At 56.9% G+C, this 26,385-nt stretch overlaps 2 protein-coding genes across 4 annotated transcripts in view; one reads left to right on the forward strand and one right to left on the reverse strand.

Moving 5' to 3' along the window:
• Positions 1 to 18,722, reverse strand: part of gripap1 (GRIP1 associated protein 1) — a 66,322-nt gene extending 47,600 nt beyond the window's left edge. The window contains exons 1-8 of one of the 2 annotated variants that reach the window (XM_052009065.1): positions 18,509 to 18,722; positions 11,689 to 11,755; positions 10,831 to 10,892; positions 8,825 to 8,851; positions 6,576 to 6,683; positions 2,987 to 3,137; positions 1,888 to 2,075; positions 1,259 to 1,307 (exon numbers count right to left, since the gene is read on the reverse strand). In XM_052009065.1, coding sequence (XP_051865025.1) covers positions 1,259 to 1,307; positions 1,888 to 2,075; positions 2,987 to 3,137; positions 6,576 to 6,683; positions 8,825 to 8,851; positions 10,831 to 10,892; positions 11,689 to 11,755; positions 18,509 to 18,550 — 694 coding nt within the window. In that variant the 5' untranslated portion in view covers positions 18,551 to 18,722. The remainder of the gene's footprint in view (positions 1 to 1,258; positions 1,308 to 1,887; positions 2,076 to 2,986; positions 3,138 to 6,575; positions 6,684 to 8,824; positions 8,852 to 10,830; positions 10,893 to 11,688; positions 11,756 to 18,508) is intronic. The other variant, XM_052009066.1, reaches the window with a different exon arrangement.
• A 4,258-nt stretch (positions 18,723 to 22,980) lies between these two features.
• The window catches only part of LOC127566622 (synaptonemal complex central element protein 1-like), a 39,274-nt gene continuing 35,869 nt past the window's right edge, over positions 22,981 to 26,385 (forward strand). The window contains exons 1-2 of one of the 2 annotated variants that reach the window (XM_052009125.1): positions 22,981 to 23,033; positions 24,419 to 24,481. In XM_052009125.1, the coding sequence (XP_051865085.1) occupies positions 23,021 to 23,033; positions 24,419 to 24,481 (76 nt within the window). In that variant the 5' untranslated portion in view covers positions 22,981 to 23,020. Of the gene's footprint in view, positions 23,034 to 24,415; positions 24,482 to 26,385 lie in introns of both variants that reach the window. The other variant, XM_052009124.1, reaches the window with a different exon arrangement.

The raw sequence follows: 26,385 nt of genomic DNA on the forward strand, positions 1-26,385 counted from the left end.
GTTAACAGAAAGGCTCAGAGGAAGAATGGAGCTCTTTCCCCGGATTGCCCAGGGAGTTCTCCTGCGAAGCCTCCAAGGGCAGGCAGATGCCCCATTGCGAGATCCATGTACAGTGCACAGCTCGGGGAGAAAATGAGGGAGTGCCTGGCCCGTCTCTCCCACTTCACTACATGGATAAATGGAGTGCCTGTGGGAGACACAGAGGCTAGTGCACCCACAGTGGGAGGCAGGGGAATACAGACAACTGAGACAACAGGCAGGGGAGAAAGGGGGGCAGGGTTGGAGAGAAACGAGGGATGTGAGAAGCAGCAAAAATATAAAACGTTGGTTCAGCCGCACTTGGAATATCGCGTGCAGTTCTGGTCGCCCCGATACAGGAAGGGTGTGGAGAGGGTCACCAGGATGCTGCCTGGATTAGAGGGCGTGAGCTACAAGGAGAGGTCGGACAGACTTGAGTTGTTTTCTCTGGAGCGGCAGAGGCTGAGGGGAGACGTGATAGAGGTTTACAAAATTATGAGAGGCAGAGATGGACAGTCAGATGCTTTTTCCCCCAGGGTAGAAATGTCAAATACCAGAGGACATGCATTTAAGGTGGGGGGGGGGGGGGGGGGGGGGGGGGGGAGAGAAGTTTAAGGGAAACGTGCAGGGCAAGTTTTTATTATTATACAGAGAGTGGTGGGTGCCTGGAAAGGGCTTCTGGGAGCGGATACAACAGTGGCATTTAAGAAGCAGTTTGATGAATATGCAGAGAATGGAAGCCAATGCACTCTGTACTAGCTCAATGTAACTGAGCTGTGTAATGAGTTGACCTGTACCATCGGAATGCAAGACAAGTTTATCACTTGACCTTAGTACAAGTGACAATAATAAACCAATACCAATAGGGATCGCATGCAGGCAAAAGAGAACATTTAATTCAGCATCGTGTTCGGCACAGACATTGTGGGCCGAAGGGCCTGTTCCTGTTCTGAACGCTCTGTGGAACACTCTCCGCCCCAGATCCCCGATGTAAAGGGGGAGGACTCCCATGTGGAGAGACCCCACTGGGGACCCCCGCCCCCTCACTGCTGAACGTCCTCCTTCCCCGTCGTTAGGGGATGTAGCTCAGCCGAGGGTCCACGAGGGGGGGTCCCTCTGTGTTCTTATGACGCAGAGGTGATCCCGGGACATCATTACACACCTTTCCAGCTATTGGTAAGCATCGTGCAGACCACAAGGTCGAAGCCATTGGAACCCGTCCGACAGTGCTGGGGCTTACCATTGAACTCTTTCAACTTCTGCTCCAGTTTGGCACACTTGGACTCCAGCTGGGAGAAGAACAGGCAGAGTCAGTGAGAGGCAGAACGGCACCAACCCATGCCAAGAGCACGGACATAGAAACCATTCATTGTTTCACCACTTCCCACAGATCCGACCACGCTTCCTAGTCACAGTAAAATGAACACCATGATGGCACAGGGCAGACGCAGGGTGAGGCTCCCTCCGCACCGTCCCGTCACACACTCCCGGGGTCAGACACAGCGTGAAGCTCCCTCCGCACCGTCCCATCACACACTCCCGGGGTCAGACACAGGGTGAAGCTCCCTCCGCACCGTCCCGTCACACACTCCCGGGGTCAGACACAGGGTGAAGCTCCCTCCGCACCGTCCCGTCACACACTCCCGGGGTCAGACACAGGGTGAAGCTCCCTCCGCACCGTCCCGTCACACACTCCCGGGGTCAGACACAGAGTGAAGCTCCCTCCACACCGTCCCGTCACACACTCCCGGGGTCAGACACAGAGTGAAGCTCCCTCCGTAGTGGTTAAATACAGTACTGTCCTCCCTCATGCACCTTGTGCCCATTCTGCCTTTCCCGAGAAGGATCGGCTCCCACCAACCCTCTGACCTGCTCCAATTTCTCCAGTGGGGCTTTGCTTGGCTCCTGTGCCTCTTTCTCGCTTCCATCCATCACATCCTCCTTTGGGCTCCCGTCAAGTCCTTGCCTGTCCACGACGGCCTCCTCATTGCCGTTGGCTTCTTGCTCCTCACTGTGTCGTGGGGCCTGGACCTCCTGCTCATAGCGCTGCTGTAGGGCTGAAACAGGCCGACAGGCATTGTGTGGTTACCCTTCAGTTTGAGACCGAGCTCTTCCCACAGCAGGGACACTCCCAGCATCCGACGCAGGGTGAAGCTCCCTCCACACCGTCCCGTCACACACTCCTGGGGTCATACACAGGGTGAAGCTCCCTCCACACCGTCCCGTCACACACTCCCGGGGTCAGACACAGGGTGAAGCTCCCTCCACACCGTCCCGTCACACACTCCCGGGGTCAGACACAGGGTGAAGCTCCCTACACACCGTCCCGTCACACACTCCCAGCATCCGACGCAGGGTGAAGCTCCCTCCGCACCGTCCCGTCACACACTCCCGGGGTCAGACACAGGGTGAAGCTCCCTACACACCGTCCCGTCACACACTCCCGGGGTCAGACACAGGGTGAAGCTCCCTACACACCGTCCCGTCACAAACTCCCAGGGTCAAACACAGGGTGAAGCTCCCTCCACACCGTCCCGTCACACACTCCTGGGGTCATACACAGGGTGAAGCTCCCTCCACACCGTCCCGTCACACACTCCCGGGGTCATACACAGGGTGAAGCTCCCTCCGCACCGTCCCGTCACACACTCCCGGGGTCATACACAGGGTGAAGCTCCCTCCGCACCGTCCCGTCACACACTCCCGGGGTCATACACAGGGTGAAGCTCCCTCCGCACCGTCCCATCACACACTCCCGGGGTCATACACAGGGTGAAGCTCCCTACACACCGTCCCGTCAGCAGGAAGCACAGGTCTTGGGGACACCAGATGAAGTGTCCCTCATCTAGCACAGGTTGCAGCAATACATAGAATGATGCCGAACAACCAAAGGTATATGCGCAGGGGACCCCATTTCTGAGGGACAGCCACAGTAGGGAATGGGACGCTGTGAGGGTCAGAACGTTACCTGCCAGGTTTCTCTGCAGTGCCGTGTTCTCTGCCTGGAGTCTCAGCAGCTCCCCATCCACAGGACTGGCTGCCGAGTTGGGGTCAGATGCTGAAGCCTTCTCCTTCAGCCGTTTGTTCTCTGCCTCCAGCTCCTCGATCTGTGCGCAGAGCTGAAAGCAAAAGGTCGCAGTGTATCACACAGAGGCTGGAGACTCAGTCCACGCCGTGTGCCAGTCTGGAGACTCCTCCGCTACCACACGCCTGGGGGCAGACACAGGGTGAAGCTCCCTCCGCACTGTCGCATCACACACTCCCGGGGTCAGACACAGGCTGAAGCTCCCTCCACACCGTCCCGTCACACACTCCCGGGGTCATACACAGAGTGAAGCTCCCTCCGCACCGTCCCGTCACACACTCCCGGGGTCAGACACAGGGTGAAGCTCCCTCCGCACCGTTGCATCACACACTCCCGGGGTCAGACACAGGGTGAAGCTCCCTCCGCACTGTCGCATCGCACACTCCCGGGGTCAGACACAGGGTGAAGCTCCCTCCGCACCATTGCATCACACACTCCTGGGGTCAGACACAGGGTGAAGCTCCCTCCGCACTGTCGCATCACACACTCCTGGGGTCAGACACAGGGTGAAGCTCCCACTACACCGCCCCATCACACACTCCCGGGGTCAGACACAGGGTGAAGCTCCCTCCGCACCGTCCCATCACACACTCCTGGGGTCAGACACAGGGTGAAGCTCCCTCCACACCGTCACGTCACACACTCCCGGGGTCATACACAGGGTGAAGCTCCCTCCGCACCGTCCCGTCATACACCCCCGGGGTCAGACACAGGGTGAAGCTCCCTCCGCACTGTCGCATCACACACTCCCGGGGTCAGACACAGGGTGAAGCTCCCCCGCACCGTCCCATCACACACTCCCGGGGTCAGACACAGAGTGAAGCTCCCACTATACCGTCCCATCACACGTTGCTGTGCAAAGTCTGGATATTCTGCTTCCCTGACCGCAAGCCTGATGGGACCAAATGACCTGAGCTGCCTGGGTTTGGATTGTGTCCCTACAAGCATCCCGAAAGAAAACTTTTGTTGCGCGATGGGTGATGGTGTACATGGTCCAAGCACACAGTGGACTTTCCCTACTGCTGCCCGTCTCCAGTCGCCAGGCCCAAGAGGAGGAGTAGATGAGTCTGAGGGATAACACAGTGAGCTTGATGACAACGGGAAGGACAACTGATTTGGAGCTGGGGGGGGGGGGGGGGTCGGATAGAACCATAGAACACTACAGCACAGAAAACAGGCCATTCGGCCCTTCGAGTCTGTGCTGAAACTTTATTCTGATAGTCCCATGGACCTGCACCCAGTCCATAACCCTCCAGACCTCTCCCGTCCATGTATCTATCCAATTTATTCTTAAAACTTAAGAGTGAGCCTGCATTTACCACATCAGATGGCAGCCCGTTCCACACTCCCACCACTCTCTGTGAAGATGTTCCCCCTAAACCTTTCCCCTTTCATCCTAAAGCCATGTCCTCTCGTACTTATCTCTCCTAATCTAGGTGGAAAGAGCCTACTCACATTTACTCTGTCTATACCCCTCATAATTTTGTAAACCTCTATCAAATCTCCCCTCATTCTTCTACGCTCCAAGGAATAAAGTCCTAACCTGTTCAATCTTTCCCTGTAACTCAACTCCTGAAGACCCGGCAACATTCTAGTAAATCTCCTCCGCACTCTTTCAATCTTACTGATATCCTTCCTATAGTTAGGCGACCAGAACTGCACACAATATGTGGGAGCCTTCTCTTTGATCTGTTTAACATGAGGGACCTTGTCGAATGCTTTACTGAAGTCCATGTGGACCACATCCACTGCCCCACCCTCGCCAACCATCTACGACACCTCCCCACAGAAAATCTTCAGATCGTATTTCAGAAACGAGACCTCCCTGCCACCCCCCGCACAAAGCCCGAAAATACCACGGCTTTCCAGCGGCAAGTAAATCCCATCCCTGGGAATCTTCTCCCTGCCACCGATCACGACGTGGACCTCTCTGAAGCCTTCCCCTCCCCACACTACACCCCAGTGCTGTGGAGGGAACTGAGCTGGGATGGGGGGGGGGCACAACAGGCCATTTGGCCCTTCCGCCGCATACCCTCCCCACCCACTCCAATCCACCCTGGCTCCACTTTCCTGCACGACCCCCAGATTCTCACAACAGCTTTTCCCTCTGGAAGGGAACTTCAGCCATTCTCAGCAATCAGAATGGCGAACGATGCAGCACAGGGACAGGCCCTTCGGCCCATCATGTTGTGCCGAGCCAATTAAACTAGCAGTTGAAAGCCTAGCTAAACTAATCCCTTGTGCCCGCGTCCCTCCATTCTCTGTACATTCATGTGCTGATCTAAGAGCCTCTATCGTATCTGTCCCCCACCCCCACCCCTGGCTGCGCATTCCTGGCGCCCACCGCTCTGTGTAAAAAAACTTGCCCCCACACATCTCCTTTGAACTCCACCCCCCCCCACAAAATGTATGCCCTCTAGTATTAGACATTTCGACGCTGGGGGTAAAACATCCCGCTGTCTACTCTGTCTATTTCTCACATGATCTTATAAACCTCTTTCAGGTCTCCCCTCAGCCTCCGCCGCTCCAGAGAGAACAACCCAAGTCTGTCCGACCTCTCCTTATAGCTCATGCCCTCTAATCCAGGCAGCATCCTGGTTAACGTTCGGTCCGAAAGGGCTGAGCCCCTACCCGAGGTGACAACATTTTACTCCACTTTTTACGGCAGCTGAAGCGAACAAACCTGCCCTCGCCCACCCTCACCACATTCTACAGGGGCACCATTGAGAGTGTCCTGACCAGCTGCATCTCTGCCTGGTACGGTAAATGTAACATCTCTGACTGTAAGACTCTGCAGAGAATTGCAGAGCGCAGCTGGAAAGATCATCGGAGTACCTCTTCCCTCCATCCTGGACATCTACAACACACGATGCACACACAAGGCCTGCAGAATCACAGATGACCCCTCTCATCCCTCCCACAACCTATTTGTCCCACTGCCGTCTGGCAAGCGGTACCGGAGCATCCGGGCCAGAACTACAGTTTCTTCTCCCCACGCTGTCGGCTCCTGAATACCCTGGAGGCAGTCTCAGACAAATGTCGCCTCAAAAGCCCTGGTTTGCACATGGCGTATCAGAACTCTGGCTGCTGCTGAACATGTTTATGCATTTAGTGCAACACACTGAGTTCTGTATTTTCTTTGTCCAACTTGGCTTCGCACTAATTTTGTATTCTGTATCTACTGTTTTCTTGCACTATTGTACTTGCAGAAGTTTTTTTGTCTGTGTTTATTGTACGTCCTCTGTTGTGAGAGTCTGGGGGAAACGACATTTCGTTCCTCCATTTTTTTTTATAGCATATGGGGGAATAACAGTAAAGTGACTTGAACATCTCCACCAGTTCGAGGCCGCCCATTGCCTGAGGAGCATCCTCCCGACATCACCCCTTCGTCACCACCAAACACCCAGCCCCTTGTTCACCCCCTGAGCCCCAGGGGAAGTGGGGAGCGATCAGGTGGGGGGTAGCGCCGTACCTTGGAGAGCTCCTGCATGAGCGTGCTGTTCTGCAGCCGGAAGTCGTCCTCCTGACTGTGCAGCTTGCCTTGGAGCATCTCGTTCTCGCTGAGGAGGGCGTCCACTTCCTGGAGGGGGGAGGGAGGGGTTAAAATAAAGAAGTCGTCGGGGAGGGGGGTGAGACACACGTGAACGGCAACCTTCCCGGTGACCTACGTCCGACGCACCAGCTCAAACCCAGGCCAGGAAGCGAGATCCACGGAGGGCTTTACTCTTTGGAGGAAGGAGGATGAGAGGAGACATGATAGAGGTGTACAAAATATTAAGAGGAATAGATAGAGTGGACAGCCAGCGCCTCTTTCCCAGGGCACCAATGCTCAATACAAGAGGGCATGGCTTTAAAGTAATGGGTGGGAAGTTCAAGGGAGATATCAGAGGAAGGTTTTTTACCCAGAGAGTGGTTGGGGTGTGGAATGCGCTGCCTGGGGTGGTGGTGGAGGCAGGTACATTGGTCAAATTCAAAAGATTGCTAGATAAACATATGGAGGAATTTAAAATAGAGGGATATGTGGGAGGAAGGGGTTAGATAGTCCTTGGCGAGGTTTAAAGGTCAGCACAACATTGGGGGCCGAAGGACCTGTATCGTGCAGTACCGTTCTATGATTCTATGAAAACCAAACCCGGAGCAGGGTGGGCTCACGGGACCCTCGGGGTAGTAAAAAAAAAATCCGCCGGTCTTACAATCCCAACAGCATCCGAACTTAATCAGGGAGCGGCACGCGAGACGCTGGAGGAACCCAGCGGGTCAGGCAGCCTCTGTGGAGGGAGACGGACGGTTGACGATCCAGGTTGAGACGCGTCGCCTGGACTGAATGATGGGAGGGGAGATCGCTGTACACGGAGGCGAGGGGAAGAGGTGGATGCAGGTGAGGAGGGTGCGAGAGGCAGCGTGGGACTACTGCGTACAGTTTTGGTCACACTGTTAGAGGAAAGATGCCATTAAGCTGGAAAGCGTGCAGAGGAGATTTACGAGGATGTTACCTGGACCCGAGGGCCCGAGTTTATAGGGAGAGGTCGGCCAGGCGAGGTCTTTATTCCTTGGAACGTAGGAGAATGAGGGGTGACCTTATAGAGGCGTTTAAAATTATGACAGGCACAGCGAAGGTGGACAGTGACAGTCTTTTCCCCAGGGTAGGGGAGTCCAGAACTAAGGGGGGGGGGGCATAAATTTAAGGTGAGAGGGGGAAGATTTAAAAGGGACCTGAGGGGCAACTTTTTCCACGCAGAGGATGGTGAGTAGATGGAACGGGCTGCCAGAGGAAGCGGTCGAGGCGGGTACAATTTCAACATTTAGAAGACGTTCCGATGGGAAAGGCGTGGGGGGGGGATACAGACCATAGTCACCCTGCTATGGCAAAGATGTCATTAAGCTGGAAAGAGTGCAGAGGGAGATTTACGAGGATGTTGCCGGGACTCGAGGGACTGAGAGGTCGAGCAGGATGGGACTTTGGAGTGGAGGAGATTGAGGGGTGATCTTATAGAGGTGTACAAAACCATGAGGGGCATCGATAGGGTGAATGTGCACAGTCTTTTGCCCCCAGGGTTGGGGAATCAAGAACTAGAAGGCACAGGTTTAAGGTGAGAGGGGAAAGAGATTTAATAGGAGCCTGAGGGGCAACTTTTCCACGCAGAGGGTGGTGAGTAGATGGAACGAGCTTCCAGAGGAAGAAGTTGAGGCAGGTACAACGGTATCATTTAAGGAGCACTTGGTGTAAAAGGGGTGGGGCTTGGAGGGATATGGGCCAAACGCAGGAAATTGGGGACTAGCTGGGTGGGCGCGGAGGTCGGCATGGACTGGTTGGGCCAAAGGGCCTGTATCTGTGCTGAGTTTCTCGTGTCCCCGATCAAGACCCCCCCAGTCCCTCCCACTTGTACCAGCCCCGTCACGTACTGAGGTCAGGGGCCATCGCCAGCCTCTCCTCCCTCCACCTCCACAACTGAGCCCTGCGGCAGCTTGAAGACTCACGACCTTCCGAGTGATGGAGTCCCGTCTCTCGCGCACTCACCCTGGAACGGTCCACCCAGCCCCCACCCCCCCACATCCTGGGATGGCACTCCCGGCTGGAGGCTTTACCCCGCCCCCCCCCCCGCGGTGGTAAAGATGGGGGTGGTTAAAGGGAGGGAGAAGTGGCCGCCCTCCGGAACGGGCGAGCAAGGGACAGCCACGAAAGGCCAGGGCACCAGCAGCAGCAGTCCCTCGGAGCCTTACCTGTGCTTTCTTGCTCTTCGTGACGGCCTGTGAGGGGGGTGGGGGTGGGGGTGGGGGTGGAGGTGGAGAGAGAGGAAGACGGGTTAAGTTTGCGGCCGGGCAGAGCGGGAAGAGGCAGGAGCCTCGGCGGGATGGGGAGGAGCTGGGCGCAATGGAAAGCATCTCGCCAGGCCTGCCAGCTCCCTGTAGACCCGTCCTGGCACTCCTCCCCACTCTCATTATACCCCCCTCTCGCTACGGTCCGATTCCCCCTGCAAGGCCCCAGTTTCCACACCTCGCCTACAGACCCCCAGTCACAACACTCCCGACACAGAGGAAGCTACTCCTCACACCCCCACCCCGTACCCTTCTCGTCCCTCCCATGACCGATTTGTCCCACTGCCGGCTGGCAAGCGGTACCGGAGCATCCGGGCCAGAACGACTAGACTGTACAACCATCATTTTCCCCCCAGGCTGTCAGGCTCCTGAATACCCTGGAGACAGTTTCAGACAAATGCCACCTCAAAAGCCCTGGTTTGCACAATGGCGTATCAGAACGTTGGCTGCTGCTGAACATAGAAACATAGAAAACCTGCAGCACAATTCAGGCCCTTCGGCCCACAAAGCTGTGCCAAACATGTCCCTACCTTAGACATTACTCGGCTTACCCATAGCCCTCTGTTTTTCTAAGCTCCATGTACCCATCCAACAGTCTCTTAAACAACCCTATTATATCCGCCTCCACCACCGTTGCCGGCAGCCCATTCCACACACTCACCACTCTCTGAGTAAAAAACTTACCCCTGACATCTCCTCTGTACCTACTCCCCAGCACCTTAAACCTGTCCCCTCTTGTGGCAACCGTTCCAGCCCTGGGAAAAAGCCTCTGACTATCCACCCGATCAATGCCTCTCATCATCTTATACACCTCTATCAGGTCCCCCCTCATCCTCCGTCGTTCCAAGGAGAAAAGGCCGAGTTCCCTCAACCTGTTTTCATAAGGCATGCTCCCCAATCTAGGCAGCATCCTTGTAAATCTCCTCTGCACCCTCTCTATGGCTTCCACATCCTTCCTGTGGTGAGGTGACCAGAACTGAGCACAGTGCTCCAAGTGGGGTCTGAATCTTTCTATGATATTTAGTCCTGCAGCAGAGAAACAGGCCCTTTGTCCCAACTGGTCCATGCTGACCAAGATGCCCACCTAAGCCAGTCCCATTTGCCCGCATGTGGCTCGAATCCCTCCAAACCTTTCCCATCCATGGACCTGTCCAAGTGTCGTTAATGTACCTGCCTCACACACTCCCTCTGGCAACTCATTCCTTACACCCACCACCCTCTGTGTGGATAAAGTTGCCCCTCATTCTTTCCCCTCTCACCTTACCCCTGTGCCCTCCAGTTTCAGACTCCCCTACCCTGGGGAAAAAGGCTGTGACCATCCGCCTTATGTACCCCCTCATGATCTTATAAACTTCTCATCCCCCCTCAGCCTCCTTCACTCCAGGGAAAACAGCCCCAGCCTATCCGGTCTCTCCTGAAAACTCAACCCATCAGTGTCCCTGTGAACCTTTTCTGCACCTTTCCCAGCTTAATGACACCCTGCCACACGGCTCAGCGCCTCATGGAAACCAGCCTGCCCCCCGCAGGCTCCGTCTACACTTCCCGCTGCCTCGGGAGAGCAGCCGGCATCATCAAAGACCCCTCCTGCCCTGGACACCACCCCCCACGGGGCAGACCCCTCCCCACTTTGGTCTCCAACCTGAAACGCCCCTCTCTCCACCGCTGCCACCTTACCCGCTCACAGTCGCAGGAACTGTGCATTGTTGTTTACTGTATTTGTTACGTTTCTCAAAACAGTTCCATTGGATCTCCCCACGGCCTTTACTATTCCTGAGGAAAGGAGCCCCAGTCCATTCACGTCATTCCTCACTGGGTCTGACGGCCGAAGTTCTCACTGCACCTGCCCCATCTGCAACTGCTTCCCCCGAGATACTGAGAGAGTTTGAGCGAACAGGGGTTGAGGTGCCTACCTTCTGTGCCTTCGCCAGGTCCTTCTCTACATTGGTGGACTTCAACCGCAGGGAGTTCACCTCTACAGAGAGGGATTGAAATGTTTTATTTCCAAAATAAACTTTATTCGTAATAAAAAAAATACACAAATACTACAAAATACATAGATAGTGTTGTTCACAGTGTCTTTGGTTCTATACATTATGTCACACACTCCCGGGGTCAGACACAGGGTGAAGCTCCCTCCGCACCGTCCCGTCACACACTCCCGGGGTCAGACACAGGGTGAAGCTCCCTCCGCACCGTCCCGTCACACACTCCCGGGGTCAGACACAGGGTGAAGCTCCCTCCGTACCGTCCCGTCACACACTGCCGGGGTCAGACACAGGGTGAAGCTCCCTCTACACCGTCCCGTCACACCCACTCCCGGGGCACGGAAGTTGCAGCTTCTATTTGAGTATCTTAAAGGGCTGCTCCTCAAGGTCTGGTCACATTCAGCCCCACGCTCCTGATCTTCGGGCATCCAGTGTGGATGGGGGTGAATCGGTCTGGGGAACCTCCTCATGACCTGGCCAAGGTGAATCCAGGATCGGGGGTTCCGCCCCAGCTGACTGCATGCCCCCCCGCTTGTCGGTGATACGTCTGTGCCCAGGTGCCCCTGCAGAGGGAGCACGCGATGTCCATGGGTACATTGAAGGCCTTCCAGGACTGGTGGGCACCACAGGGGCAGGAGTTTGCCCTGGATAAGGCTGACGGTGTTATAACTTGTGTGAATAGCGGAATATTGAAGTAACGTAATGACTTGATGTAACCACGGAATAAACCCCCTTTGCGAAGAAGGGCGGGGGCTAGACGTGGAGTTCCCCGCTATCCCTCACCTGCACTCTGCTTGCGTAGTTCATCTGAGAGCTGGTAGTTCTGGGTCCTGAGCTCCAGCAGCTGTGCCTGGGAGAGAGGGCAGAAGTTAAACACCATCTCAGCCATTAACAGCAGCTACTTCACCCCAGCTCATGCCCAGGGGGAGAGACCAACACTAGCCACAGACACGTTACGGGCCAGGTACACTTTGGGCCGCAGGACCACCGCCTGCGCCGTGCTGGGACGGGCCAGCTTCGCCCCCGTCCCCCTCCCACCCTGGGCTCAGCTGCCGCAGACACCACCTTCCACAAGCACCGGCGACTCCAGGCTTGGCCTTTCTTGCCGGCCTCCCACACCGTCCCCTCCCGGAACACAGTTCCCTTCCGCACGAGGCCCTTTGGCCCATTGAGCCCATGCTGGCTCACAAAGCAATCCCATTGATTTCTCTGCAAACTTTTTCTCCCCTCATTCCCCCTGTCCCTCCCCCCTCACCCACACACACTGGGGGCTCACTGACCCACCGACCCTGCACGTCATTGAGATGTGGGAACCCAGGGAGAAAGCGCAAACACACAAACACAGACAGCAGCGGAGGCGAGGATCGAACCCGGGTCTCCGGTGCTGTGAGGCAGCAGCTCTACCCACTGTGCCAGCCCGGCAGTCACCTTTATTATAGCTCTGAGCATCCTTGTTGTCACATTACCATCATATGTACTGAGGCACAGTGAAAAGCTTTGTTTACGTGCCATCCAGACAGATCATTTCAAAACATTAGCACATCAAGGTAGTACAGAAGGAAAAGCAATAACCGAATGCAGAATATAGTGTTACAGTTCAGAATCAGATTTATTATCACTGACTTATATGACATGAAATTTGTTGTTTTGCGGCAGTACAGTCCAAAGACGTAACTTTACTATAAATTACGAAACTAAATAGTGCAACAAAAAAAAAGGAATAACGAGGTGGTGTTCATGGGTTCACAGACCGTTCAGGAATCTGATGGCAGAGGGGAAGAAGCTGTTCCTGAATCGTTGAGTGTGGGTCTTCAGGCTCCTGTACCTCCTCCCTGATGGTAGTAACGATAGTACAGAGAAAGTGCAGTGCAGATAGGGAAATAAAGTGCAAGGACCACGCTGAGGTAGATTGGGAGATGGAGAATTCAAGAGTTCAGCTTTTGAGTGTACGAGAAGTCTGATAACAGCGGGATAGAAGCTGCCCTTGAGCCTTCGTGCTCTCAGGCTTTTGTATCTTCTGCCTGATGGGAGGGGGGAGAAGGGAGGACGACTGGGGTGGGATATGACAGGAGTTAAGGTGACGTCTCCTGCTTCTTAAATAACATAACACGAATTATTTTCCAAGCTGAATGAACCTTCTCTAAATTGAGAAAATTAAAACTAATACATAGAAACATAGAAAATCTACAGCACAATACAGGCCCTTCGGTCCACAAAGCTGTGCCGAACATGTCCCTGCCTTAGAAATGACTAGCCCTCTTTACCCAGAGCCCTCTATTTTTCTCAGCTCCATGTACCTATTCAAAAGTCTCTTCAAAGACCCTATCGTATCCGCCTCCACCACCGTTGCCGGCAGCCCATCCCACGCACTCACCACTCTCTGAGTAAAAAACTTACCCCTGACATCTCCTCTGTACCTACTCCCCAGCACCTTAAACCTGTGTCCTCTTGTGGCCACCATTTCAGCCCTGGGGAAAAGCCTCTGACTATCCACACGATCAATGCCTCTCATCATCTTATACACCTCTATCAGGTCCCCCCTCATCCTCCGTCGCTCCAAGGAGAAAAGGCCGAGTTCCCTCAACCTGCTTTCATAAGGCATCTGATTCATTTATTGCTGATTCATTTATTGCTAATTCATTTAACATGCTACCTGCAGTGTTACAACCCAAGGTCCTCCAAAGATCTGCCTGCTCAGCAATCTCCCGACACCACGACCCTGAGATCAACGGCCTCCACTTGCTACTAGTTAAGCAACAGCCCCGTTCAAAAAGTTCTCACTTGCCTCACTTTTGCCCTCGGTTCCTCAATACGTCATCTCCTACAGCCCCGATATTGGTGCTCTCCTCAATCACCCCCACCACCACCCCCCTCCCACGCTCCCAATTCCTGTAGTTCCACCACAGGCAGCCGGGCCTTCTGCAACCTGTGTCCCGAGCTCTGGAATTCCCTCCCCGAAACGCCACCTCCGTCGTGTGGAAAGATGTCGTTCAGCCCATCGAATCTATGCTGACTCACTTATTTTTTCCCAGTGCCTGTTCTCCCCACAGATTCTACCCTCACCCGCGAACTGGGGATGATTTACAGCAACCAATCACACGGTCAATGCTCCCCGCTGCCTCGGGAAAGACAGCCAGCGTAATCAAAGACCCCCCACCCACCCTGGACATTCTCTCTTCTCCCCCCTCCCATCGGGCAGAAGATACAAAAGCCTGAAAGCACATCCCACCAGGCTCAAGGGCAGCTTCTATCCCGCTGTTATCAGACTCTTGAATGGACCTCTTCTACATTAAAGGTGAATGCTTGACCTCACAATCTACCTCGTCGTGGCCCTTACAACTTATTTTCTCCCTGCACTGCACTTTCTCTGTAACTGTAACACCCTATTCTGCATTCTGTTAAAAGTCAGTTTATTGTCGGTGCAATGGGAAACTTGCTTGCAGCAGTATCGTAAGCACATAGCAGTCACAAGAAATCTCAGCACCCTCGCTCCGTCTGCCGCAACAGCCAGGACCGCCCGGTGGCCACCCGCTTCAATCCCACATCCCTCTCCCACACTGACATGTCTGTCCACGGCCGCCTCTACTGCCACGTTGAGGCCAGGCGCAGGTTGGAGGAGCACCACCTCATATTCCACGTTGGGCACCTCCAGCCTGACGGCCTCAACATCGATTCCTCTAATTTCCAGTAACCCCGCCCCTTCCTTTTCTCCCCCCCCCCCCCCAACGTCCTTTGACTTTCCTTATTCCTGTGGCTCCCTTCCCCTGCCTTGATGACCTGCCCATCTCCTCTCCTCCCTCTGTTCCATGATCCGCTGCCATCTCCTTCTTCAGCCCTTTGCCTCTTCTACCTCTCAGTTTATGACATCTCCTCCACCCCCCCCCCCGACCTTCCCCCCCTCACCTGGACTCGCCAATCACCTGAACTCACCTATCACCTGCCTGCGTGTGCTCCTCCCCCTCCCACATACCTCACCCCCCCCACCTACCTCACCGCCCCACCCCCCTCGTCCCCCCGACATACCTCGCACCCCCAGCCCCCCCACCAACCTCACCCCCAACTCCCCCAACCTAACCAGCCCCCTCCACACCTCCCACATCCCTCATCTACCTCTCCCCCCTTGCCCCCTTATTCTGGCTTCTGCCCTCTTCCTTTCCAGTCCTGATGAAGGGTCTCGGCCCGAAACGTCGACTGTTCATTTCCCTCCACGGATGCTGCCTGACCCGCTGAGTTCCTCCAGCACTTTCTGCGTATTGCTCCAGATTCCAGCATCCGCAGAATTTCTTGCGCCTCCGAAATTTCCGTGAATCATTGCTTTCCGCTTTGTATCACCTCAATGTCCTTATGTTTTAAAATGATCCGTACGGATGGCTTGCAAGAACAAGTTTTCCCACAGTATCTCGGTACGTGACAATAGTGAACCAATTTCAATAAGAAGGCCGTTGACCCCGCACGTCGTTGGGACGTGGGAGGAAACCGGAGCACCCGGGGGAAGCCCACGCAGTCACAGGGAGAACACACACACACACAGTTCTGGTCGCCTCACTACAGGAAGGATGTGGAAGCCATGGAAAGGGTGCAGAGGAGATTTACAAGGATGCTGCCTGGATTGGGGAGCATGCCTTATGAGAACAGGTTGAGGGAACTCGGCCTTTTCTCCTTGGAGCGACGGAGGATGAGTGGGGACCTGATAGAGGTGTATAAGATGATGAGAGGCATTGATCATGTAGATGGTCAGAGGCTTTTCCCCAGGGCTGAAATGGTTGCCACAAGAGGACACAGGTTTAAGGTGCTGGGGAGTAGGTACAGAGGAGATGTCAGGGGTAAGTTTTTTACTCAGAGAGTGGTGAGTGCGTGGGATGGGCTGCCGGCAACGGTGGTGGAGGTGGATACGATAGGGTCTTTGAAGAGATTTTTGGATAGGTAACATGGAGCTTAGAAAAATAGAGGGCTATGGGTAAGCCGAGTAATGTCTAAGGTAGGGACATGCTCGGCACAGCTTTGTGGGCCGAAGGGCCTGAATTGTGCTGTAGGGTTTCTGTTTCTATTCTATGTTTCTATTGAGCTGGATGTGGGCTAATGAGAGAGCTGCGAGCACTGACGTGAAAGAGGGATCATCCACAGCTGACGTGAGCAGATTCCCTGCGGGGAGCCCTGTGGAACTAACAGCAGATCGACAACCCAAGCTGCCAAGTCCTCCTCCTCATTCTGTTGTTCCAAAGGGAGTGCAAGCACCCTGATGATTCCCACCAGGAAGTGCAGGCAGTCCTGAGATCCCAGCAGGAAGGAGGGATTAGGGGGTTCCTGGTTCCCACCACCGTCTGTCCCTGTCTGCTTTATTTCTCACTATCACAGAGCAGACACAGGCCCTTTGGCCCACCAAGTCTGTGCTGACCATCAACCACACATTTACACTAATAGAACACAGAACACTACAGCACAGTGCAGGCCCTTCGGCCCACAATGTTGTGCTGACATTTTATCCTGCTCTAAGATCTATCTAACCCTTCCCCCCCACATAGCCCCCCATTTCTCTATCATTCATGTGTCTATCTAAGAGTCTCTTAAATGTCCCTAATGTATCTGCCCCCACAACCTCTGCTGGCAGTGCGTTCCACACACCCACCACTCTCTGTGTAAAAAACTTACCCCTGACATCCTCCAGTTACCTTAAAATTATGTCCCCCTCGTGTTAGCCATTGTCACCCTGGGAAAAAGTCTCTGACTGTCCTCTCAATCTATGCCTCTTATGCACCTCTATCAAGTCATCTCTCATTCTCCTTCTCTCCAAAGAGAAAAGCCCCAGCTCACTCAACCTATCCTCATAAGACGTGCTCTCCGATCCAGGCAACATCCTGGTAAATCTCCTCTGCACCCTCTCTAAAGCTTCCACATCCTTCCTACAATGAGATGACCAGAAATCCTAAAATAATCCCTTCTATTTTTTATTCCTGTGAACTCCCCACTCACCCACACACTGGGGGGCAACTTAGAGCATCCGATTAACCCACTGACCCCACACGCTGCTGGAATGTGGGAGGAAACCAGAGCACCCGGGGGAAACCCACAGGGACAACGTGCAAACTACACACACACACACACACACACACACACACACACAGAGCGCTGGAGCTCAGGATCGAACCTGGGTCCCTGGCACTGGGAGACAGCGGCTCTACCAGCTGCGCCACTCTGCTGCCCCTTTCCGGGTGTTTTTAGCTCATTGAACTTAAAATTCTTTGTCGGAGAAACAAAGGACTGCAGATGCTGGAATCCGGATGAAAACCACGATGATGCTGGAGGAACTCAGCAGGCCAGGCAGCATCCGTGGAGAAAAGCAGGCGGTCAACGTTTTGGGTCAGGAGCCTTCTTAAGTTCTTTGTTGGTGGGATTTGAACTCCCCCAGATCACAGATACTTTGGGTGTCAGTGACAGAGTGGGTAGAGATGCTGCCTCGCAGCGCCGGAGACTCTAATGTGTAAACATTTTTGCTTGTGTATTTAGGGTTTAGGTATATATACGTCCATATTATAAATTGTGCATATTCATTTCACACACATTTATTGAAAAGTCATATTTTTATAATTCATGTTTATAACAACATGGTAATTTTATTTTCTAGATTCGTGAAACACTGTTTTCGTGCATTTGATCTCAACCTCTGGCTCTGTCGTCTGTCTGTGTGTGTCTCTCTCTGTCTGTCTGTCTCTCTCTGTCTGTCTGTGTGGAGTTTGCACGTCCTCCTTGTGTGTTTCCCCCAGGTACGGGGTCAGTGGGTTAATTGGCCTCTGTCAATTGTAAATTGCCTCTAGTGTGGGGCGGGTGAGGGGTAGAATCTGAGGGGTGGTGGAAGTTGATGGGAATGTGGGGTGGGGGGGAGAAAATGAAATGGGAATCAGCGTAGGATCAGTGCACGAAGACCGCGGGCCGAAGAGCCTCCTTCTGTGCTGTCCGACTACATTTTCTTAGCAGGACTTCCCTTTCAGGCCCAACATGACTTCGAGGGGCTGAAGTGGCAGCTTGTCTGCGATGATTTATGTGCACACAAGCGGTGCATCACCAATGAAAATCTCAAAAATTGCCTACAAGCATGCATTTTAAAACTATGACTTCAATAAACGTGCAAAATGTGAACTATATTTACAACATATGTATGCACAAACCATAAATAAACCAGCAAATGTTTACACACACACATATATATATAATACACACACACACATATAAATAAATAAAAATAATGGGGATTACTTCCTGGTTTTGCTTCTTCTAAACTGACACATGTTGAGGGAGGGTAAAGAATAAGATTTATATTAAAAAGTTCAGAATCCCAGGCAGCTGCTGGTTCTGCAAAGGGGGTGGTGGTGGGGCGGGGATTACTCCGAGCGGTGGCCGGGCAGCAGCGCCCTTGGCCCGGCCGACGCCGCTACTCGAGGCCGGGGACTGGGGGCGGGCCTGGCGCTCGGCGGGGTGTCTCCGCGCCGTCCCCCGCACGGTTTGGAGGGGAGAGGGGAGGGGGTCCGCCGTCCTGAAAGAGGAGGGGAGGGGGGGTATGGGTGTGAGGGGAGAGGGAGTCCCCGTCACCTTCCCCTCAGCGCCTCACCTGCATCCGCTGGAACTCCTCCTCCGACAGAGCCTGCGCCATCTTGACCGAACCCGCCCCGGTGCGGGCGGCGACGCCAACCACACCGATCGACCTCGCTCCCCGGCGGCAGACGGAGCAGCGGGGGCGGGGCGGGTTGTTTTTTTTTTGCCGCCCCCCGATCGATGTTACCTGCAGGAAACGATCGTGAATCGGAGAAACAATCCGGACCCCGCCTGTCGGTGGTCGGCGCACGCCCACGTTGTTTTTTTTGTTGTTGGACCGACGTAAATTCCTTAAAGGGGTGTTTAAAGGGCAGGGTGCTGCCTGGGTCACTGGCTGTGTATTTAAAGGGGCCACTGCTTGCACAAGGTCATTGGGCAAGTCCCAGTGTTTTCATCTGCAGGCTCATTGGGGAGGGTGTGGGCTGCCAGGAGGGCTCTGGGTGTCTGCATTAAATCCTGGCTGGCGGTGGGTAGTGTGGTGCAGGGGGCTCGCCACAGGGTGGGAAGGGTGGTGAGGGAGCGCCGTGCCAAGGGAGGGGCGGCGAGGAGGGAGCGCCGCGCCGCGGGAGGGGCGGCGAGGAGGGAGCGCCGCGCTGCGGGAGGGTTGGGAGGAGGTTTCACCTCGGTGCGGGAGGTGGGAGCACCACGCTGCGGGAGGGGCGGCGAGGAGGGAGCGCCGCACCGCGGGAGGGGCAGCGAGGAGGGAGCGCCGCGCCGCGGGAGGGGCGGCAAGGAGGGAGCGCCATGGGAGGGGCGGCGAGGAGGTTTCACCTCGGTGTGGGAGGTGGGAGCACCACGCTGTGGGAGGGGTGGCGAGGAGGGAGCGCCGCACCGCGGGAGGGTTGGGAGGAGGTTTCACCTCGATGCAGGAGGTGGGAGCACCACGCTGCGGGAGGGGCGGCGAGGAGGGAGCGCCGCGCCGCGGGAGGGGCAGCGAGGAGGGAGCGCCGTGCCGCGGGAGGGGCGGCGAGGAGGGAGCGCCGCGGGAGGGGCGGTGAGGAGGTTTCACCTCGGTGTGGGAGGTGGGAGCACCACGCTGTGGGAGGGGTGGCGAGGAGGGAGCGCCGCACCGCGGGAGGGTTGGGAGGAGGTTTCACCTCGATGCAGGAGGTGGGAGCACCACGCTGCGGGAGGGGCGGCGAGGAGGGAGCGCCGCGCTGCGGGAGGGGCAGCGAGGAGGGAGCGCCGCGCCGTGGGAGGGGCGGCGAGGAGGTTTCACCTCGGTGTGGGAGGTGGGAGCACCACGCTGTGGGAGGGGTGGCGAGGAGGGAGCGCCGCACCGCGGGAGGGTTGGGAGGAGGTTTCACCTCGATGCAGGAGGTGGGAGCACCACGCTGCGGGAGGGGCGGCGAGGAGGGAGCGCCGCGCTGCGGGAGGGGCAGCGAGGAGGGAGCGCCGCGCCGAGGGAGGGGCGGCGAGGAGGGAGCGCCGCGGGAGGGGCGGCGAGGAGGGAGCGCCGCGGGAGGGGCGGCGAGGAGGGAGTGCCGCGGGAGGGGCGGCGAGGAGGTTTCACCTCGGTGTGGGAGGTGGGAGCACCACGCTGTGGGAGGGGTGGCGAGGAGGGAGCGCCGCGCTGCGGGAGGGTTGGGAGGAGGTTTCACCTCGGTGCGGGAGGTGGGAGCCCCACGCTGCGGGAGGGGCGGCGAGGAGGGAGCGCCGCGCCGCGGGAGGGGCGGTGAGGGCCAGTGAAGAGGGAGCAAAGCACTGCAGAGCGATCCTGGTAGGTGACAGGTAGAGCCAGACGGGGTGTGGACAATAGGCAGATGTAAGCAGGTGGGGCGTGTGGTTGGGACAGAGGGTGGGAGGTGGACCCAGATCGGGAGTGGACAATGGACAGGTGGAACCAGATGGGTGAAGGGGTCTGTGGGATAGAGACTGGTAGGAGATGGGTCCCTTGTCACAGACTAATGGCTGCATCGCTATGCATTGGCTATTGAATGATGGTGATCTTGCTGTTGACCAGATAAAATATCTTTATTAGTCACACGTACATCGAAACACACAGTGAAATGCATCTTTTGTGTAGAGTGCTCCGGGGGGCAGCCCGCAAGTGTCGCCACTCTTCTGGTGCCAACATAGCACCCCCACAACTTCCTAACCCGTACGTCTTTGGAATGCGGGAGGAAACCGGAGCACCCGGAGGGAACCCACGCAGACACGGGGAGGACGTACAATTGCTGTCTGTTTAGCCTCTGATCAGTAGCAGTTCTGACCACTGACTGACAGCATATTAACTGCTGAGCAATAGTCATCTTGCACACTGACCATTAGCAGTCTCGCTGTGTACTGATCATCCTCTAAGCACTTGTAGTCCCTCAGCACCATCTTCTGGTTAGACAGTATTAACTGCAACCAAACTCCGTACTTTTGGCCAGGCTCTAATCTTTAAAGGGTAGGATCGGCCAAGATCTGTCCTTAATTACAACAGAGCGTTCCTTATTCGGCTTACAACCCACTGTGTCTCAGGCTGCCAGTAGTCATACAAGTCATGGCTGAAGAGGCCGTTTGGCCCATGAAGTCTTGACAGCCGGACCTATCCACTCTCATCCCATTTCCCAGCTCATGGTGCATGGCGGTGGGGGTCTCTGTTCCTCCAGCACATCCGTGCCATGAGGGCTTCTATCTCCACCACCCTTACAGGCAAATCAATCCATTATCTCAACCCTTCTGAGGTGAAAACCATACATTTCAACTCCCCTCTAATTCTTCCACCACTTAGATCCACATCTCTACGTTTTGTCGAAGGAAAAAGGACCCCCCCCCGCCGTAAAAGGAAATAGAGGTGGAGCATTTCCAACAGTGGGTGCTGGAAATGCTCCACTGGTCAGGCAGCGTCTGTGGAGAGAGTTAACGTTTTTCACCAGAACTGACAAAAGTTAGAGGAAAACTGGCATCGAGTGGGAAAGGGGGCAGAAGCGGGTAGAAGGGAGGGTCCATTTGGGACAGTCCCACTTACGGACCTTAGGGGACGGTAAAAGTGAGCCATTTCTCTGCGCTCTTCCTTCCCTCTTTTGCCTCAACTCCATCATCGTTTTCCCTTCAATCCCAACTCATCTCTTCCCCCTTCCATCTCTCGCTTTCTCTTCCTTTCTCCTCCCTTTCCCCTCTTTGCACCTTCCCTCCTTTCACCCTTTCTCCCTTCGTCCCCTTCCCCTCCTCTAATTCACTCTGCATTCCCTCTTATCCCAGCTCCTCTTCCTCCTCCCTCCCTCCCCCCCTCCCTCCCCCCTCCCTCCCCTCCCCCCTCCCCCCTCCCCCTCCCCCCTCCCCCTCCTTCCCTCCCCTCCCCCCTCCTCCCCTCCCCCCCTCCTCCCCTCCCCCCCTCCTCCCTCCCCTCCTCCTCCCTCCCCTCCTCCTCCCCTCCTCCTCCCTCCCCTCCTCCCCCCCCTTCCCCCTCCTCCCTTCCCCCCTCCTCCCTCCCCCCTTCCCCCCTCCTCCCTCCCCCCTTCCCCCCTCCTCCCTTCCCCCCTCCTCCCTCCCCCCCTCCTCCCTCCCCTCCTCCCTCCCTCCCCTCCTCCCTCCCTCCTTCCCCCCTCCTCCCTCCCCCCTTCCCTCCCTCCTTCCCTCCCTACCTTACCCTCCCTCCCACCCACCCCCTTCCCTCCCCCCCTCCCACCCCCTTCCCTCCCCCCCTCCCACCCCCTTCCCTCCCCCCCTCCCCCTTCCCTCCCTTACCCTTCGTCCCCCTTCCCTCCCACCCCCTTCCCTCCCTTACCCTCTGTCCCCCTTCCCTCCCTCCCCCTACCTTACCCTCCCTCCCACCCGCATCCCTTCCCCCCTCCCTCCCCCTCTTCTCTCCCTCCCCCTCTTCTCTCCCTCCCCCTCTTCTCTCCCTCCCCCTCTTCTCTCCCTCCCTCTTCCCTCCCTCCCTCCTTCCCTCCCTCCCTCCTTCCCTCTCTCCCTCCTTCCTTCCCCCCCCTTTTTTCCCCTCCCTCCCTACCCCTTTTACCTCCCTCAATCCTCCCTTTATTTCCCCATTCCCTCTTTAACCATTGATGTCCTGGCTCCCCCACCCCCGACCCTCCTTTCACCCATTGCCATCTTTAATCTCCTCAGTTCCCTCCCTCTCCCCTCCTCCCCTCCTCTCCCTCTCCCCTCTCCCCCTCCCCTCTCCTCCCCTCCCTCTCCCCTCCTCTCCCCTCTCCCCCCCCCTCTCCCCTCCCTCTCCCCTCTCCCTCTCCCCTCCGCCCCTCCCTCTCCCCTCTCCCTCTCCCCTCCGCCCCTCCCTCTCCTCCCCTCCGCCCCTCCCCTCCCCTCCCCTCCCCGCACAGACCTCCCCTCCCCTCCCCTCCCCGCACACACCTCACCTCCCCTCCCCTCCCCTTCCCGCCAATTTTCTTTTCCCGCCTCCCGCCGCCAACGGCCGGAGCGCGCGGAGCCCGCGCGCGGGAAAGGCGGGGGTGGCCCCCGCGCGGCTATTGGCCGCCGCGCGCCCGTCACGTGACCCCGCCGCAACTTCCCCCCCCCCCCCCCCACCCCCGCCTTAAATCGTCGAGCGGGAAGCGCTGGGCTCCCGCTCTGGGGCAGGATGGCGGCGATGGGTGAGGGGCTTGGGGGGGAGAGGGGCTGGGGGGGCGATGGGTGAGGGGCTTGGGGGGGAGAGGGGCTGGGGGGGGCGATGGGTGAGGGGCTTGGGGGGGAGAGGGGCTGGGGGGGGCGATGGGTGAGGGGCTGGGGGGGCGATGGGTGAGGGGCTGGGGGGGAGAGGGGCTGGGGGGGGCGATGGGTGAGGGGCTGGGGGGGGAGAGGGGCTGGGGGGGCGATGGGTGAGGGGCTTGGGGGGGAGAGGGGCTGGGGGGGGCGATGGGTGAGGGGCTGGGGGGGGCGATGGGTGAGGGGCTGGGGGGGAGAGGGGCTGGGGGGGGCGATGGGTGAGGGGCTGGGGGGGGCGATGGGTGAGGGGCTGGGGGGGCGATGGGTGAGGGGCTGGGGGGGAGAGGGGCTGGGGGGGGCGATGGGTGAGGGGCTGGGGGGGGCGATGGGTGAGGGGCTTGGGGGGGGCGATGGGTGAGGGGCTTGGGGGGGAGAGGGGCTGGGGGGGCGATGGGTGAGGGGCTTGGGGGGGAGAGGGGCTGGGGGGGTGAGGGGCTGGGGGGGCGATGGGTGAGGGGCTGGGGGGGCGATGGGTGAGGGGCTTGGGGGGGGGAGAGGGGCGATGGGTGAGGGGCTTGGGGGGGAGAGGGGCTTGGGGGGCGATGGGTGAGGGGCTGGGGGGGGGAGAGGGGCTTGGGGGGGCGATGGGTGAGGGGCTGGGGGGGGCGATGGGTGGAGGGGCTTGGGGGGGGAGAGGGGCGATGGGTGAGGGGCTTGGGGGGGGAGAGGGGCTTGGGGGGGCGATGGGTGAGGGGCTGGGGGGGCGATGGGTGAGGGGCTGGGGGGGGCGATGGGTGAGGGGCTTGGGGGGGAGAGGGGCTTGGGGGGGCGATGGGTGAGGGGCTGGGGGGGGCGATGGGTGAGGGGCTGGGGGGGGCGATGGGTGAGGGGCGGGGGGGGCGATGGGTGGCTTGTGCAGGGCCTGGGATGGTGGGGGAGCCCTTAATGTGGACGCTTTGCGTTGCTTAAAGAGCAAAGAACATTTCTTGCTGTCCACAGAAAGCATGCAGTGCAGATTGAGGCCGTTCAGCCCACTCTGCCCATACTAGCCCCTTGGCTCAAAGAGCCCCTCAACTCCTTTCCTGCTGGATGTAAGACATGCTTTTGGGCAAGGAATACCAGTGGGTTGAACAGGTGGAGTGTTTGCACTTTTTTATTGCAAAACAAACCACTTTGTTTCTCGAGGGTGATGGGGTGGGTTTAATCTCAGCAGGAGGACGGGAATTGGACTGGCGGAGGGGAGCCATGCCCACCTATCCCTCCATGCCGGGGGAAGAAAGGGGTGATGTGGCACATGTAAATGCTTTCTACTAACCTTTATGTCTTTAAGCAGGGCGGAAGAATGGCAGCAGCATGTCAGAAGGCAAACTGGGTCTCGTAGCCCAGTTGCAGCCGGGTATGGATGCCCTCTCACAGGGGAGAGGAAGTTTCGGCACATTGTGGGCTCTTCAAAGCACAGGAGGAGTCCATTCGGATCCCAGAATCAATTCTTCCCCTTGGGCCAGCTTCCTGAGCAATTATCATCACCAGATCCGAAAACCCTTCGGGAGACCCTTCTTGAATCGATTTTCCAGCCAATTTTTGCTTAACAGGATTCTTTCCCCCGCCCCGTTCTTGCCAACATTGGCCATGTGAAACCTACTGGGACCTGAGCACCAAAATCCGACCTGTAGCCCAAGAGAGTGCTGCGGGAGGGGTGGTGAAGAGGGTGTGGTGTGCCGCAGGTGGTTCAGTGCCAAGAGTGCAGAGATGGGAAGGGGTGTTGGGGGAGGGGGGTGATTCCGAGATGGGGAGGGGTTCGGAGGGGGTCCTGGTTACCAGGACAGGGGAGGGAGTAATGGCTGGAGAGGGGGACAGGGACAGGAGAGGTGTAGGGGCCGGAGGGGGAATCACAGAGACGGGGAGGGGCCGGAGGGGGAATCACAGAGACGGGGAGGGGCCGGAGGGGGAATCACAGATACGGGGCGGGGCCGGAGGGGGAATCACGGAGACGGGGAGGGGCCGGAGGGGGAGCACAGAGACGGGGAGGGGTGGAGGGGGAGCACAGAGACGGGGAGGGGCGCAGGGGCCGGAGGGGGAATCACAGGGGAGGGGCGCAGGGGCCGGAGGGGGAATCACAGAGACGGGGCGGGGCCGGAGGGGGAATCACAGAGACAGGGCAGGGCCGGAGGGGGAATCACAGAGACGGGGAGGGGCCGGAGGGGGAGCACAGAGATGGGGAGGGGTGTAGGGGCCAGAGGGGGAGCACAGAGACAGGGAGGGGTGTAGGGGCCGGATGGGGTTGCAAAGGTAGGGAAGTTTGGAGGGGGTGACAGACATCGGATGGGTTATAAGGGCTGGAGTGGGTGACAGACAAAGAGGGGTTCAGGGGCCGAGGGTGTGTGACAAAAGACAGGGAGGGGCTGGAGGGGGTTATAGAGATCAGCTCCTACTCCCTCTCCTATCTCTAGATGCTGGAATGAGTGTTCAAATCACTGCCAAGCTACTCCACACTTCCCTCACAGACGACCCCCTCCAGCTCCTACTCCCTCTCCTGAGAGGTTCATCTGTGAGGGGTGTGGAGCAGCTTGGCGGTGATTTGAACACTCATTCCAGAATTTAAAATCAAGCCATTGCTTTCTCAGGAGTCATTGTGAGTCAGCAAGCTCAGAAGCGATATCCAAATGGGTCTTGATGCAAATTTAAGAGAGCCACGGGGCAGTTTAGGGTGAGCTCGAGTTTATGGATAGCCACCAAGTGAGGCCAGCTCAGAGGGCAGTAAATTGGTCAAATGTGGAGGAGCAAACATGGGCGAAGGTTCCAATGCCCAGTGAGCTGAGGCAGGGAGGCTGTCAGCTGATTTTTCAGAAATAGAAATAACCAACCTACTAAGGTTGCCCAGCAGTTCACTGGAAACTGTTGACTAACTTCCAGGATATCACTCCAATTTATGGGAAAAACCATGGTGCATTAAATAACTTTGTACCTTTAACCCACCCATATTCTTTAAATACTTGCACATTTGTTTGAAAAACATTGGTAAGTTTGTTTTTAGAAGAAAATATCTTTGCCTGCACAAAGCATTTGGAGCTCAAGTGTTAAAACTTGGAGAAGGACGCCAACTAGAGCTGGCAAGCTTACTGTGAACTCATGACTTAAGTACACAGATTAATTTCACACAGTTACAGAATATTTGCAACACGAGGTTGCTTCTATTTCTGTTTGCTTCAGTTTTAAAAAAAGACTTGAGCATTTCTGCAGTGCCTTTCAGGAGATCTAAAAGCACATTCAGTCCCTCCACTCTAACTGCCCCAACAATAG

This window comes from Pristis pectinata, chromosome 43 (genome assembly GCF_009764475.1).
Source record: "Pristis pectinata isolate sPriPec2 chromosome 43, sPriPec2.1.pri, whole genome shotgun sequence".
In the NCBI taxonomy this organism is placed as follows: domain Eukaryota; kingdom Metazoa; phylum Chordata; class Chondrichthyes; order Rhinopristiformes; family Pristidae; genus Pristis; species Pristis pectinata.